The 17,258-nt window shown below is 45.7% G+C and overlaps 1 protein-coding gene across 2 annotated transcripts in view; it reads right to left on the reverse strand.

Annotated features, from left to right (window-relative positions):
• CDH1 (cadherin 1) overlaps positions 1-17,258 on the reverse strand; it is a 69,973-nt gene that overhangs the window by 27,514 nt on the left and 25,201 nt on the right. Inside the window, exon 1 of one of the 2 annotated variants that reach the window (XM_074314681.1) lies at positions 7,840-7,867. The exons of the other annotated variant lie outside the window; for it this stretch is intronic. Within the exon in view, the coding sequence (XP_074170782.1) occupies positions 7,840-7,852 (13 nt within the window). The 5' untranslated portion in view covers positions 7,853-7,867. Of the gene's footprint in view, positions 1-7,839; positions 7,868-17,258 lie in introns of those variants that run through there. 2 annotated transcript variants of the gene reach the window in all.

Consider the following 17,258-nt stretch of genomic DNA (forward strand, 5'->3'; position numbering starts at 1 on the left):
GAAATGAAGAATACCACCACTGATCAAACCTACCTCGTTAGGGTTTTGTGACGATTAACCATGATAGTGAATGTGAATCACAGTTTGAAAGCAAAAGAACAATATAAATCAAAGGAGATTGTTATTTTTCTGCATTTGGGAGAACGAGCTAGAAGACAAGTATTTGCTAAATGAACAGATGAACCATAAAATGACAACAGAAGCAAGAAGAAATGCAAAGTCTGTAAAAGATGGGCAGATGCCCTTTAGGTCTAAAGTGGGAATTTCTTTCTAAGCTAGCAAAACAAGATGTTTTTCAAATAACCCTTCCCCAGTTCACCCCAGCAGAAGTAATGTGGCAACTGGACTGTGTGGGGGCTTGTCACATAAGCAGGGAACAAGAGCTGCCCTCGTTGATCGCACTGAATTCTTTTCCCCAGCCGGCCCAAACCGGGGCAATGAGAAGCATGACTGGACTTGCCAAGGGTGGCGGCCTGAAAATATGAAAATGCTTTTGCACATAACTTGATGCAAGGTATTTAACCTGCTTTGGGGCATCTCATCTTAATGGGGGCTAAGTCCCCTTGAGAAATGACAGAAGTGTGACGGACAGGCAGCCCCAACCTGAATTTCGAGGTGCTCATTAAGGACCATCATCTTTCCAGGCAACCTTATCCTCTGGGCTGAGAAACCAGAAATCATAGGAAAAGCTGGGGGGATCTCCAGCTCCAGGAAGGTTCTGGGAAGCTTGCTTCACCCCTGGCAAAGGCTGGCCAGTGTCTTGGGGCCACAGTGAATGCTATCGCCAGCATGTGGGAAAGTATACAAGAATGGCAAACTATTGAAACCAGAGGATTGATTGGTACATGAGGATTGGGTAGATTTGAACATGGCCACAATACAAAGTTCAACAAAAATAAAGCCAGCAAGGGACTAAGTATTCTTTAGGTCAGCACATCCTCTTTCTTTCCTAAATCTGTTATTTGGCTCCTTGGTTTAGAAACCAAATCCCAACGACAAGAGCCCAGAACCCAGGGGTCTTCTCTAAATGGGAAAATCTTTTGACCACAATAATATTATCAATACCATCAAAAACTACAACCTCAACTAATAGCTCCAATTATCTCTTATTGACTGTTTTCTTAATCTTTTAAACATGTATAAAACATTATGTGTCTGGCTCTATCCTAAGCACTTGACAAATATTTAATTCTAGAACTCTATGAGGTTGGCACTATTAGTGTCCCCTTTTTACAGATGGGGAAATTGAGGCAGCTAGTAAGTAGCAGAGCTGAGATTGGAACCCAAGCGGTCAGAGTCCACACTCCTGCCCGCCCTTCCTCGTGCCTCTCTCCACAAGCCCGAACCTTGCACTGTGCCCCTTATGTCCAGTTTTCTGATTTAATCCCCTCCCACCTCCCCACTTTCTGGGGTGGGCATCACGACCCCCATTTTCTTTGCCCTAAGTTACACACTGGTGACTGGAGGGGCTGAGCTGACTAGCCCCAAAGTGAGCACTCTTCACCACTGTTCCCATATGCCAAACAGGGATACGTTTTCCAACAATAATAGAAAGGAATACTTAAAGGAAAAACGACCTGAAAAAGATATTCCAGAACAGTATAGAATTCTACTCACCAGGTTAACAGCAATTTGGGTGGAGGTAGGGGGAAGATGGAAAGAAGAGCGGTTGGCGTAAGGGTGGGAGCAGTTTTTTGTTAAACGTATTTTCCTTATATATTGTTACATTGTATTGTGTATTACAATTACAGTGAATTACTTTTTAAAACAACAAAAATAAGAATGAGTTTTTAAAAGCAACACATTGTGAATTTGCGTGTTATTCATCCTACAAGTGTCCCATTTTCTAGCTTATTTAGCAGAAGTAGTGGCTTTAATCAGAGGACCTGAGGAAGAGATGAATGAAGTTCAAATACAAATTAAACTCAAGTTCATGAGAAGTCCTGGCGCGGGCCTGGAGCACTCAGCAGCATTCTTTGCTTAGAATTGCCATCACGCCACGAACAGTCTGGCTTTAAGGATTCTTCTCCCACCCCCGCCCAGCCCGTAGCTGGAATGTGAGTGGGTAGGATAAGACAGTCAAAAGCCTCTATATATTTCTGGAAGATGTTGAGATTTAAGGACGGGGGCCTGCTATCAGAGCCAGCTAACCACAGTTGAGTTATTTGGTAACTAGTGGGATATCCCCAGGCTCCTAGAAGCAACTACTTGAAAGCAGTGCCTTCCCCACACCACATACAAAGGCGTGCATTATGGATTGTTTCCTTCTCATCAGAACGCATTTGCCACAGCTAACACCAAAGAACACAGCGCATAGCTTTATTTCAAGGATCATTTGAACTTGAGTGCTCTGCCTTAGGAAGAGAAAGTCACACATACAACCTCGAGGGCCAGATCAGTGAGCCTTCTGAGGCTCCTGGGGGGTCACACTTCCATTGTGTACCCTTAAACTGAGGACTTAAACAATGAAGATAAATGACAAGAAGTTTAACTTGATGGACAAAAGGAGTCCTGGGAAGACAGACACGTATCACTGAGCGAGGCAAGAGTTTCCTCTGGCTGGTTAAGAATGGCGTGTCTAACTCCAACCAAAGCCATAATAACCCCTCCACGGCTACCACCGCCTATAAAATTTCTTTCTAGGTTCCATTTTCTTTAATGGCACTGGGTGATTCTGGAACATCTTCCTTTGATGGGTGCCCATGAAATTACTAAACATTATAGGTTTATTGAACAGCCATGCTCAGCAGAGAACATAATTTTATGTTTAAAAAAAATGGGAGGGAAAAAGGACGATCACGCCTCCAGTTTGCCCACACGTGGGGGATGTTCAGGAGATTCAGGTTGCACCAGGGAGACTCTTTCTTTGCCCTGATACGTCTCTAAGTGTCTGTGTCCATTTGCTGCTGAGAACAATAAACAACAACAGGATCTAACAGCCTTAAGAGAGCCAGTGGCCCTGGGTGGGAGGAACTTAGCAGCCCTCACTTAGAAATGAGGGCACAGCCTCAGAAGTCTCACTGAGAGACCTGCCCAGGCCACACCGCTCCGAAGTGGCAGAGCCTGTGGCCTGACGCCACTATCAGGACTTAACCACCAGGCAGCCTCTTAGTATGGATAAGCCACTTGCCAAGCAGAGGTCCTACTTGAATGGAAACCCGGAAGTTATTTCACCCAAAAGAAGAGAACAAGTGGAGAGTAGCTAGAATACTCGTAGCAAAGGTTCCCGTCTTGATCTTTTCCCTCCACACACTCCCTCCTTCTGTCTTCTTGCATGAACTCTGCTGTGCCTGGGAAATCCAGTTGCAAAGCCAAATCGGGACAGTCAGAAGCCAAGTGAAAGAGGAAGTTTTAAACTTCAGATTCAAGAATGCTCTGCGTGAAGTCGCCGCGTTACATGAGCTAAACTACTAAGTCAGAGTCCCTCTAATCAGCTTCAACTGCACACATTTTTCTTGGAAAGATAAGCAGCTTGGAATATCAGATTGCACAAGCACAACTCGAATGTGTCCACAGAGTGCTGTGTGTGCTCCTGGGCCGCGGTGCCTGAGGCGCCTGCGCCTGCACTCATCAAATCTCCCCTGTTGACAGGCAGCTCCCAGGGGAACCCAGGATGGGAAGTTTATGCTCCTGAAGCTTATCGAGCTCTTTCTCCCAGCCTCCCAGAACAAATTACAAGTGGTCTCTCTCTTCACTTAACTTGCTCCCGGAAAACAGATGTCAACAATGAGCGCTGCCTGGGTAGGAAGCAAGGAGCAAAGTCCCCTGCGCTTGTTTCCATCAAAACAGACTGAGGTGGAGAGCAGGGCAGGGTGTCAGTGCAGAGAGAAAAGAGTGAGGTTGCAGGTAAAGGAAAAATTAGCCCCGGGCCCCTGGGAAGGGGTGCCCACAGGATAAAAAGGCAATCCATCACCCTTGGTTCCCGCCCTCTTTGTTTTAAGGTAACTCATGCCATCTGGGCCACTCTGGCAGTGTATTTTTGCTTCCCAATCATGTTTCTGCTTGAGCTAATGCTGTCTTAGCTAGTGGACAGCAAACACCATGGATGCTCATCAGAATCAGCCCGGTGAAAAATGCCATAAAGGGCACTTGTGGAGTTAGTTAAAAGCCAGTAGAAATGCTTTTATAGTTTTACATTTGTGTGAACGGGGTCAAACCAAGTTGGGTTCAGATCCCAGCTGTGCTTTTCATGTGTCCCTGTGGGCAAGTTATGCTGACCTCCCTTGAGTGTCAGTCTCCCCGTTCTGTAAATGGAGACATCCTCGTCTCCGTCCAGGGACGGCTTCAAGAGCTCCCTTCTTCAACAAATACTGACTGAGCCCTCACTCTCTGCCAGGCATCATTCTGAGGTCTGGGAAATACAGCCGGGAACAAAGCAAGGTCTCTGCCCTCATGGGGCTTACAACATTCCAGAGGGGAAGAGATAATTACCAAATACATTAGTGTCAGGACTGAAAAGTGTTAATAGAGAAAAATAAGCAGGAAAGGGGGTTCCAAAGCTTTATGCAGCAGCTGGGGTGGAGGGTACAATTTAATATAGGACACTTAGGAAAAGCTTCAGGAAGGGGCATTTGAAGAGATGGTCCCAGCTCCTGGCTGTGTGCTAAATGAGGCTGCGAGCCATGTGGCCATGACAGTGGTGGGTAGGTGGGTGTCAAAGGCCTCCTCAAGTATGGCTCACCTGCTGCTCACCTACTGTGGGCAGGGCCCTGTCCTAGCACTGAAGTCCCAGGTGTGAACACAACAGGTACTGACCCCTGAGCTCCTGGGGCTGACATTCTAGGGGGATAAAGGAATGTTAGCACGCGGGCCCCACACAGGGGTGAAGGCTCCTGCTCCCTCAGTCTAGAAGGGCCTGGCATCCCCACTGCTCCTGCCTTCTTGAAAGCACGGCCAGAAAAGAACTGTTTTGTTTCCCATTCCAGGCCTCTACTGGGCAGTTCAGAAATGGGCCTGCTCCCACTGATAAAACCTCGGCCAGCTTGATCTCAATATTCCCGCCTGGATGGGACTCTGGTGGCTCAGCCGGAGAAAGAAGCTGGGGCTGCTTCTCTGCTCAAGTCTGAGACCCAAGGGCTTGGCTTCAGTTCTCCAAGGAGGACACTAACTGCCAAGGAATCTCATCTTAATTAGATTTAAAAAGTAAGGAGGAAGCAGTGGAACTCCACTCTAACGGGGAGTTGGCATCTGGCCTGCTGCAGAGGTAGAAGGGAACCTCTTCCCTGTCATAATGAGGAAACTGGTTTGGTTTTGTCAAAAAGGACCAGGAGAATGGAGAGGCCCTCTGGCTTCCACAGGAAATTGGAGGACTTTTATTGTCCCAGCTTCTGGCTGCATGTTAAACACACACCCAACCCACCTACCTAAATACAGACACAATAATTGATCATTCCCACGGCCTGCAACCCAGGAAACATTCCTCCTGCTAGGTTGGGAAACTCCAGGAACTGTTTGCTTATCGATTAGAAAAAAAAGGCTCCCTCTCACACCAGAGTACCTGCCCACTTTTCCTTACTGTTGGGTTTCCCCCCCACACCCCCCCGCGGCCAGGGAGGGCCCCGTGTTCCAGGTTCCAAACAACTGAACCCCTCCTCCTTCCAACTCCTACTGATCCCTCACAGGAAGGGGAAGCTGATGGATGGCCCTGGGTTAGGGAATCAGGGCTCCCCTAATGGGAGGGCTGCCCACTTGTGAAATAAAGCACCTTGACCAATATACCTGTAACAACATTTCCAATCCAGGGTCTAATGTGCCCTGCACACAGACTCCCTGGGGATGCTTTTTAAAAATACCCAGGCCTGGGCCCTGCCCCAGACTAACTGAATCCAATCTTTAGGCCTGGAAGAGCCCAGGCCTGGATATTTGGAGCACCCAATGGGAATGGGGAATGGCTCTATAAAGGCTGCTCTTAAGAGAGGCAAAAGTATAACAAGCACCTTACATTACCACAACAACCAGTGAGGAAAGCATCACTCTCCCAGTTTATCATCTAGGCTCAGAGATGTTAAGGTGACTCTCCCAGGGTCACACAGCATTGAGGGGCTTGAGTTGGGATTCAAACCCAGGTCTGCTGACTCCCAAGACCCCCAGTCTTAAATTAACCCCTCCACAGTCTGATATCCACAGCCTGATCTTCTGGATTTTGAGGCCTCCTTATTTCCCCACCTCTGTCTCTCTGACAGTAGGACGTGAGCATACCCAGTGACTTCTCTTTACTCTGGGCACCAGATGCTAACATGATGGGGAAAAACACACACACCTCACATTCCTCGGTCACTTTTTAGGAGGGTGCTTTGTTACCCACATCTATTTTTTTCCACCAAATCTTAGAAATTTTTCCACCAAATTTCTACAGCAGTATCTTGTGTTAGAGGGGGAAAGTGACAAAACGTAGATGACACAGCAACATTATTCATAATAGCCAAAAAGTGAAAAGAACCCAAGTGTCCATCAACTGATGAATGGATAAAATGTAGTATACGATACAGAATACTGCATATTCATCGAGCAAAAGAAGTGAATTACTGATAACATGCTTCACCATGGATAAACCTTGAAAACATAATACTAATCACAATGACCATAGAAGCGAGTCACAAAAGGACCATGTAGTTATTCTCTGGTTCGATTTATATGAAATGCTCAGAACAGGCAAATCTATAGATCAAAAATAAATTACTGATTTCCCAGGGCTGGTGGGTAGGAAAGGGGGGGTCAGGGGGTGTTAGCAAAGGGGTGTGGGATTTCTATTACAGATGATGAAAATGTTCCAAAACTGTTTGTGGTTGTACAGCTCTATGGATATACTGAATGACCACTGAATCCTACACTGAAATATATGTCACGTATGATGTGTAAACTTTATCTCAGTAAAGCTGTTACCAAACAAAAAGAAAAAGAAAAACCAAAAGCACAAAGCACTCATGGCCCCACCCAAGCAGAGAAGCCACTGTTAATGCTATTATGTGTCTTCCAGATCCCGGCCTACACCCCGTTCCTGATTCACTCCCTTTCCCTGTCCTGCATCCCTTGATAGCCTCTGTGTTTCTAAAATTAGGTTATGGGTATTACTATATTTTTAAGAACCTTCTTCCCCAACTTTCTCCTTTCTCCCCATTTGCCCATTGGAAAGGCAGGCAGGCAGGCAGGGAGGGAGGGAGGGAGGGAGGGAGGGAGGGAGGGAGGGAGGAGGGGAATCAAACTATATAGCTATTAGTATGGATAAAATATGGTATAGCTACTCAGCAACAAAACAATAAATGCAATAGCACAGATGAACCTTAAAAGCATTATGCCAAGGGAAAGAACAAGACTATCAGCCCAGGAGATCAGATTCAGTGAGTCTGAGGCAGGGAGGGCCCAGGCCTGGGTATTTTTTAACAGTGTGCAAAAGAGTACATATTACATTTATATGAAAATTCTCAAAAACCAGAGACAGACCGAAAACCAATGGCTGCCTGGAGCTGGGGGTGGGCGTGGGGCTTGGTTACCAGTAAGCACGAGGGCACCCGCGGGGTGACGAAAGTATTCTCACACTGACCATGGTGATGGCCGCACAGCTCTGTGCATTTATAGATTAGCTCACTGTACACTTACAGTGGCTAAGTTGTATGGGGTGTAAGTTACATCGCAATAAACCTGTAACAAAAATAGTTCCTAGGGTCTCCTTTGAGGAGGACCCCATCAGTCAAAGTCCCATGGTTCAGAAAAGACACAATCTAGGCACCCAATGATGCCAAGCTCAGAGTTATAAAAAAGTGGGGAAGGAAAAGAGAAGCCATAAATTATTCTTAATTAACAATAATTATAAGAGTAAATATTCAATATAATGATAGTCACGGTGAGCAGGCATTGTGCTGAGCTCTTCACAAACACAGACTCCGAAAGGCGTGGAGGAGGTGGGGTTCTTTAATCCCCTTGATGGTGATGAGCCTGAGGCTCAGAAAGGCGAGATTTGCTCAAGGTCACAGAGCCAGTCAATCTCTGAAGTAGGCTTGGCTGAGCCACTAGGCTGAAACTGCTCTGCCTGGAGGAGGGGGAGAAACTCCTCGGGTAGTTAAGAGCAACATGAGAGGGAGGGAAATACACGCTGGGCACAAAGGCAGTTTGCTAAAACCACAGACTTCATTCTCTATAAAGAACACAACCCAGATAGCAACAGGCACCAATCTGGGGGCAGCATTTCTCAAGAGCTAGCTGACACAGGAAGGTGCTGACCCTGGCTATGGAAACACAGAAAGCAAGCCGTCGCTGAGTCCGGAACTTGGAATCATTCAGTAACTCGGGAACAAGGCCTGGAAACCTCTTCCACGACACAAGGAACAAATGTGAGACTTGCACCTTTTCCAAATGTGGGTTGTGCTGGGCGCTCTGCCTCTGACATTTGGAACAAAACTCTTAAAAGAACCAAAAGAATTCCTAAAAGAACCCAAACTCCTAAAATCCCAGAACAGCTGGAAGCCAGGCACTTCCCACAGAGTCTCCAGGTCACATGCATTTGCAGATGACTCCAAAACAAGTGCTCACTTGTCCAACAGGGCTTACAAGAGGAGGCTTTCTTTTTCAATGGATGCTACCATCATTTTTCATTACCAAGAACAAATAAGCATTGATGCGAAAGGCAGTTGCTTCTAAGAGTGTTTGCTAAATCTACTCTACTGGCTCTAAAGGGAATCGTTCAGCCCCCACGTGCGTCTTTGCTCAACCTTGAGAAACCCTCACAATCCCACAACCCACTGGGTCCCAGGAAAAAGCAGAAATAGCTCAGCTTTGGGTGCTCACTCCAAGAATTCCAAGTAGGATAAAAAAACGAAAATAAGGAAATGGCATGAAGACCGACCCATGGTCCCAGATGCAGACTTTGGCATATGCTGGGGCATAGCCACAGGTCACATGGCTAACTCCTGTAAGATGCCATGGTGTGGGTGCTGCCACCACAGGGACCTGTGGCACCTGTCCCAGCAGCAGTTCCAAAACTTAATTTTCCTGGTTGCAGCTCTTAACAAGACTCTGTGGTCCCTTTACCCAGCCTCTTCCCACTTTCCAATGTGATCAAAAATTGGAAGCTGGCACATAGGCAAAATGACGTATGTACAAGGTTATTCACTAACGGCATTGTTTGCAGTAGCCAAACATGAGAGACAACCCAAGCATCCGTCAACAGAGGATTAGTTAAATAAGTTATGGAATTTCCTTACCATGTGAGAAGGCTCTATGCACTGCTGTGGAATGAACTTTAAAACATAGTGTTAGGTGATAAAAGCAAGGTGCAAAGCAGTGCAAGGGGATAAAAATGTACGTTCATATTTGCATATATTTGCATACAGAAACTTTGGAATAAACCAATAACTGAGATTATAGTGAAAAGGGGCTGTTATTGGGCCCAAAGGGGACAGGGTGGGAGTAAAGCTTTTCATTGTACATATTTTTATTTTGGTTAATTTTTCAGTCACGTATACATATTATCTAACAAAGTTCTAAAAAATATAGGGGACTATATGTAAATTGCTTACTAACTTTATAGGAGAAAAATTATATTTTTGCAAATGCTCAGAGGATTTGTTCCCAGATGACCACAATCCCTCCGAAAATCTCAACAACCCAGGAAACAGGAGACGTGGTGGGAAAGAAGGGGTATGACCCACACATGACTGGAGAAGGAAGGGGTGCTGCGGGGGTGGGGGGTGGGGGAACTCCTGTCAGCTGGCCTAGTAAGATGAATGCTAAATGCCAGATCAGATGACCAGATTCTCTCTGGCGTTTGTCAGAAAGACGAGTGTTCAGGCAAGTCCCTTTCATTCATTCATTCTGGGTTAGTTTTCTCACCTATAACATGCAGGGTGAGCTATTTGCAAAGATGCTCAGAGGCCTTCTTGGACGTCATGGCACATAGAACCAGTATGACTTTTCTTTGGACGGCATCCTGATAATGTTTATAGATTTTTACGAACTTCCATCCTCATCTGGCAAAGCTTGTGTCTAGGAACTCTTCCCACAGATGGACTCACACGTGTGCACGGGGACAGACATACAGTCACTGCAGGCTAGTTTTTAGTGGCAGAAGATAGAAATGGCACTGACAGAAGACAGGTTAAATACACAGTGGGTACTCACTCAATAGAAAATAGTGCAGAGATTAAAAAGAATGAGGTAGCTGTTAAAAAGAATCAAATAAATCTATATGGAATCATATGAGAGGGACTTGTCTTTAAAGAAAGCAAAAAGCAAAGTGGGATAGAGAACATATCTAAAATATCTTCAGAAGGATACAAGAAACTGGTAAGACTGGTTGTCTCGGGAGGTGAACTGCATATGGAAGGAGTAGAAGGAGGGAGCTCCCTGTTTCTGTATTCCTTTGGTTCATGTTTGCTTTCCTATCTTCACACAGTTTTCTTTAACAAGAGGGTTGAATTGAAGGAGGGCTGGTGTTTAGCTGACTAACTTCAACGGGCAAGCACTGTGCTTGGTCTTCCACACGCCTATGCAAACTTCAGTTGCATTATCAGAAATAAGACGCTCAGATATGGGAGGCCAGATGGTCTTGTTCTGTCCGATTCTATTTGTGGTTTGATAAGTACGTTCGTTCTCAGGGTTTTGAGCTAATGATCTAAATGATGAATGCTGTTTTTCTTTCCAAGAGTCACTGGAAAGACGGACACTAACCCACGGAACTGGTCCAGAGGCAAAGGGGCAAGGATGACCAAGGGACAGACTGGGAGAAGAGACAGACTAGGAGACACACTAGGAATACAGGGCTGACTCTTTCTAGAAAGGTCGGTGTCGGTGACACCAGAGGGCAAAATAAGGGCTAGCAAAGAGTAGAAACAGCAAGACCACCCAAGAAAAGAAGGAAATGTCTTTTGCTCTGCGCTCACCCCAAACAGAACTGGGCCGCCAGCCTCCCGAGTGCCCCTCAACTCAAGCTCAGACGGCTTCCTCAGGCGCTGCTTCCACACAGCACTGAGGTCCAGTGTATGAGCTTGGAGTCCAGACAGATCTGGATTTTCATCTCAGTTGAGCCTCTAACTAGCGGTAGTGTGACTTCAGGAAAATTAACCCTTGTTCTCAATTTCCTCTTTCTACAATAGGGGAAGAAGAGCCGCATTGCTACTGTTAGTGTCAGATTATATATTTGTAGAACTGAAAACTTCCATAGCTGCTCTGAGGCCACCCTGCAAGGAGACAAAAGCCTCAAGGGCTGGCTGGGGAATGGCAGCAACCTCAGGGCCCCTTCTGTAAACTAAAATCCTATCAGTGCCTCCTTCTGGCTCATCCACCCCCCCAGGATCAGCCACTCCTGCTTTTGGGTGTGGTGCCCTTGCCTGTGGGCAAGCTCTTATCTTGGAGAAGTTAATTCTCCCCCGCCTCTCCTGATAATAGTTTTGGTACCTTCTCAGGCCACCTGGAAACCTCTCTGTGGCCATGAAAACAAGTTTCCCACGTTACTATTCTGCTTTGCCCAACCCCCTTCCCCCAGTCCCCCACCCCCCAGGACTTGGCAGTGGCACCGCTGAATTGAGCCAAGGTTCTGGGTCTGTGAATGGGAAGGTGTCATTCCCTTCCCCTGGATTTACGAGGAAAGATGTGGACACCTGTGGGAGGCTCCATGGCCTCTGGTAGATTCTTAAAGGGGTCTGAGACCCCAAAAAAGGAGCTCAGGACTAGAGACACACTTAGGGCTTAAACTGGCGTTGTGGATGTCAGGAGGGGGATGACAGGATGCAGGTGCTCAACTGAGGCCACAGTCACTGGTCGTTTCCGATGCCTCGCTAGCTCCAAACCCTGAGCACCAGCAGAAAAATAACTCCAAAAAACCTCCTGCTGGCATGCTTTGAGTGCTGTGAATAAAAACAACGCACAGGTGAAAATGGGGTTGAAAATGGGGTTGGGAGGAAAACATGGAGACAGCAAAACATCTGACACTTTTTCCTCCATAGACCTAATTCATCTCTTGATGCCTGGACCATTGCAGTAGCCTGTCTTCCCAATTCTGGCCCAGATCCCTACAGCCTCTTCTCTATGCAGCAGACCTGGGGAGCCTGTGACCACCACAGTCAGATTAATGATATGCCTCACAGCCCTCCAGAGATCCCCATTTCTCTCAGAACAAAGGCACGAATCCCTGAGATCAGGCCCCAGCTACTTCTCTGACTTGTCAGAGACTACCCTCACCTCATTCACTGCAGCCAACACACTGGATACACACCTGCCCAAGGCATCTGTATTTGCTGTTCTCTCTGCCTGGATGACCCCGTTCGTCCAATAACCTGTCTTCCCCAGATGTCTCTTCCCTTCTTTCATTCAAAGGTCACCTTCCCTGTAGACCCTGAACATTGTATTTAAAATAGTATCCCCCTGCCTCTAGCACTCTTTCCTTATCCTTCTTCCCTGCTTTATTTTTTCTCTACAGCACTTACCACATTATGTATTTATCACACCTATTTACTTATTTATTGCCTTTTTTACTTATTTATTATTCCAGCAGAATGTAAGTTCCATGAGGGCAGGGCTTTTGCCTAACTATTGTGCTCCTTACTGTATCTACACACCTACCCCAGTGCCAAACACTTACTATGTCCTCAATAAATATTTGGTGAATGAATAAATGGTGCCTTTGTCTCCCCCAAACATCTGGCCAGATTCCAAGGAGGCACCAGATGGTCCCAAAGCTGATCCAAGAGCAGAACCCTGAAGACAAGGGTGCAGAAGTGGGCCTAATTTCCAGAGGCCACAGTGGGGCCTGAGAATGGCTGGGAATTCAGGGCTTTGGATCCCCAGCTGAAACTGTCCAACGACGCTCATGAGCCAGGAGTCCCCACCATAACTTCAAGAGCCTGCAAGCTGGCCAGGACTGCTAATCAACCTAATGATTCCACACTGCCGGTTGCCAGTAAGTGATCAAGCTTCTCCCTATGAGAAGCACCGTGCAGAACCTCGGTGAATTCCTACAATCACCCTGGGAGGTACGTACTGCAGCCCCATTTCACAGGTGAATACACCAAGACTCACAGAGGTGAAGTCACTTGCCCAAGGTCACATACCTAGCAAACAGGCAGAGCTTGGAACTGAACTCAAGCCCACCTGACCCCAAAGACTTAACCTCCACTTTGCCCTGCTCCATCCGATCTGCCAGGGTGTCTCTTCTCTCCCTGTTTCTCTCTGTCTTTTTACTCCGCGCCTAAAGTCACCACATGGGAGTGTCGGGTTCCAGGTGAGATGCCTCTGGGGCATCTCATTCAAGCCCACACTGCAGGTGGAAGGCTAACGTGCTGATGGAACAGGCAGAGTGTTGACATGTGACAAGGCCCGTGTAGACAGGTCTTTGGGGAATTTCAATAGCACAGGAACTGGCTCTAAGAGCTGTAAATAAAGTTGGCTCAACACCTTGGCTGGTAATAGGGCTCACAGGCCCCGGCAAAACCTGAGAGGCCACCTGGCCACCCCCAAAGGCCTTAATTTGCTTAAACAAGAGTGTAATCTTTGGGTGTTACTTCCCAGAGAACTTTCTTGCCTTGTGACATAAAGGGGACACGGCAGAGGAGCCAGGAAGAAGGGAAAGAACCTCCCCACCTCAATCAATTCCACAGGAGAACTGTGCATTAACTAAACCCTGTAAGACAGGGCAAATGTGTGCCATTGATGCCAGCTTTAAATTCTTCTCATTTTGAATGCGCCATCTCTGCTGACTGGGCAGATCTGACCAGTCAGGCACAGCTTTCTCTTTTAAACACCATTTTAAGCCATTAGCTTAGGCTCATCTCAAAAGTCTGCCTGCCTTTTGATTGCACAATACATCCAACTTACTTCGGTGCCCATTTTCTTTGGTAGGTAGGTGGCTGTGGTTTCCCAGAACCCATTCTGTTTATGGGAAGCCTGCAAACCAAGGTCCTTCAGAGGGCAGGGCCATACAGAATCACCCGTTTGAGGTTGTTTACTAAAAGCTCAGAGCAAGAGCTCTCTCCCACGAACAGGAACTGTTTCAATAATGATCTTATTTTTTTTTCCCCACTGCATTTAAAAAAATGATATAATTCACATAACATAAAATTCACCAATTCAAAGTGTACAATTTCAGTGGTTTTTTAGTTATTCCCTATGTTGTGCAACCATCATCACTCTCTAATTCCAGAACATGTCCTCACCCCAAAAATAAACCATTTACCCATTAGCAGTCAGCCCCAATTCCTCTCTTTCCCCAGCCCCTGGCTACCACCCCCCCACCCCACCCCCGTTTTCTGTCCCTATGGATTTACCTATTCTGGATATTTCACAGAAATGGAATCACACACATGTGGCCTTTTGTATCTGGCTTCTTTCACTTAGCATGTTTCAAGTTCACCCATGTGGTAGCACGGATCAGTACTTCATTCCTTTTTCTGACTGAATAATAGTCCATTGTGTGGCTAGACCACATTTTGTTTATCCATTCATCAGTTGATAAACATTTGGGTTTTTTCACTGTTTGGCTACCCCAAATAATGCAATGAACATTCATGCACAAGTTTTTGTGTGGCTGTACTTTCACAAGTCTCTTGGGTATACATACCTAGGAGTGGAATTTCTGGGTGATAATGTAACTCCGTTCAACTTTTTGAGGAACTATCAGGCTGTTTTCCACAGCGGCTGCACCATTTTACATTCCCACCAACAACATGTGAGGTTCTGATTCCTCCATGTCTTCTTCAACACTTGTCATTTCCTCTGTTTTTAAATTACAGCCATCCTAGTGAGTGGGAAGTTATGGTGTTTTTGCTAATGATCTTCTAAGAAAACCTGTCACCTCCCCTAGGACATCACCACCTCACAAACACTGCTTTGAAGGCAGTCCTGGCTAGAAAGCCCTTGGTGCTGGTGCTAATTACCACTGCTGCTACTGACACTTTCTAGAGCACACGCTATGTGCCAGTCTCATTATATTAGACATTCAGTCTTCGCAATAACTGTATAAAGTAAGTGCTACTATTATCTCCATTTGATAGGTAGAAAAATTGATACACAGAGGGGTTCAGTAACTTGCTCAAGGTCACACAGTTTGTAAGTTACTGATATGAAATCGGAATGAGATAGAATCTTGACCACTATGCTTTCATGGATGGTTTCCTGGCATACAAAGTTTGTTGAGAGCCTGGAGGTCGCACAGGAAACACAAGGTCAACATACGAGTACCTGAACACCAACCTAAATGAACCCAGGGTAACTCTGGTTTCTCTAAACCAGTTTAAGACGCAAGGCTTATGTACACCGACAGCATATTTGTGACAGGGTTATAAACATCTGAGGTGGGACTGCATGGTGGTAACAAGTGGCAGCTCTGAATTCACACACACCTGGACTGAGGTTTCAGCTCTACCACTCAGGCCCCCAGTTAAAGTCACCCCCCATGTCTTAGTTTCCTCATCTATAAAATGGGTCCAATGGCAATCTCTAAATCAAAGGACTGTAGTGAGGACTAAAGGAGAAAGTGCATAACAGAAAGGGACCAGCACATTCACTGACATACGAGCCTGTTGGACCCGGATTTCACGCACAGCGAGTGTGCTGTGCAGTGGCTAACACTGACCTTAGTACGTGTCAGACATCACGCTAAGCACTTAATCAGTTGTTCATGTTCAGGAAATGGTGATCGTTATTATTCAAAATAGCAACGTATACAAACTATGCTTGTCACCTGCTACCACATTAAGAGACAGCTAAAATAGCTATATTTGGGGAATTTTTATGACTTTCACTGCTATATTTCCCCTCCTTTTGAGGGGTCTGTGGAAGACGGATGAAAAATAGAAAGGCAATGTTTATTTAAAGCTAAATACCCACGTATCATAAGTGAGTGCTCTGGAAAATGCTCCTACCTGAGCGTATACCATCTTGAACTTGAGGTCTAATTTCAGGGTCTGAAATCATAACCTTTTGAAAGCAACATGCTGACGCCACCAGCTCTGTTTACCTTAGAAGCTTCAGATCTAGCGAGTCCAGCTATGCTTTACTGCAGGGGAGGGAAATATAATGTCTTCTTAAATTACAAACTTGAATTCCATGTGTGGCTGGTGTGCACGTGGTGTATATAGCTTACATGAATTTTATCTCCTCATAGACATAAAAACAGAAACTTCCTACCCCTCCTAGCATCTAACAGATGCTTCAGAGTTCTACCTCCAAAGCAGGGGGACGAAAGGAGGCCAGCAGGCTCTGATTGGAAGTGAAGAACGCCACCTTTTCTTTTCGCAGTCCCTACTGTGTACACAGGAGCAGCTGTGATCAGAGGAGCCAACATTTTCAATGGCTTATGTGTAAGTACCCTGCCTTCTCAGGAGGTGCCTGAAATAGGACAGCTTTAGTTTTGTTGTTTTTGCATCCTTAATAAAAACATGGTTGGTGAGCTTGTTTAGTTCTTGTTAAGCTAGTTCTCACTATAGACTCTTTCCCCTACCCCCAAAACTTTTAGTTATGAGAAACTGTGCAAAAAACACACACAAAAAACACACCATAAAAGTTGAGATATAATAAATAAAAGAAATTCTTGGGATAGTTGGGGGTATTTGAATATAGAGTAGATGTTAGATGATATTGTAAATTCTCTTAGTTGTGATCATAGTATTATGGTTCAAAAGGAAATTGTCCTTCAGTTAGGAGATGCAGGCTGAAGTTTTAGTGGTGAAATGTCTGCAACATACTTTCAAATGGCTCAGAAAGCACATATACACACAGATAAGGCAAATATGACAGAGTTAATTGTAAAATGAGGATATTCAGGTGTTCATTTTACTGTATCTCAACTTTCATGGGTTTTTTGTTTGTTTGTTTGTTTGTTTGTTTGTTGTTTTACAGTTTCTCATAACTAAAAGTTTTGGGGGTAGGGGAAAGAGTCTATAGTAAGACCTAACTTAATAAGAACTACACAAACTCACCAACTATGTTTTTATTAAGGATGCAAAACCGACAAAACTAAAGCTGTCCTATTTTAGGCACCTCATGAGAAGGCAGCGTTCTCTGGAAAAAACAATAATGCTGGGGAAAATAGAAGGCAGTAGGAAAAGAGGGAGACCAACTATGAGATGGGTTGACGCCACAAAAGAAGCCATGCCTGAGTCTACAGGGGCCGAGCAGGGCTGCTGAGGACAGGACACTGTGGGCATCACTCACTCACAGGGTCGCCAGGAGGTGGAGCTGACAACGGCAGGTAGCACAGAGAATCAGGACTGATATTCAGCTAGTCTGCACTGACACAGCTACACCAATGGTGGAAATACTCAAAGTCCCCT

This window comes from Rhinolophus sinicus, linkage group LG11 (genome assembly GCF_036562045.2).
Source record: "Rhinolophus sinicus isolate RSC01 linkage group LG11, ASM3656204v1, whole genome shotgun sequence".
Classification (NCBI taxonomy): domain Eukaryota; kingdom Metazoa; phylum Chordata; class Mammalia; order Chiroptera; family Rhinolophidae; genus Rhinolophus; species Rhinolophus sinicus.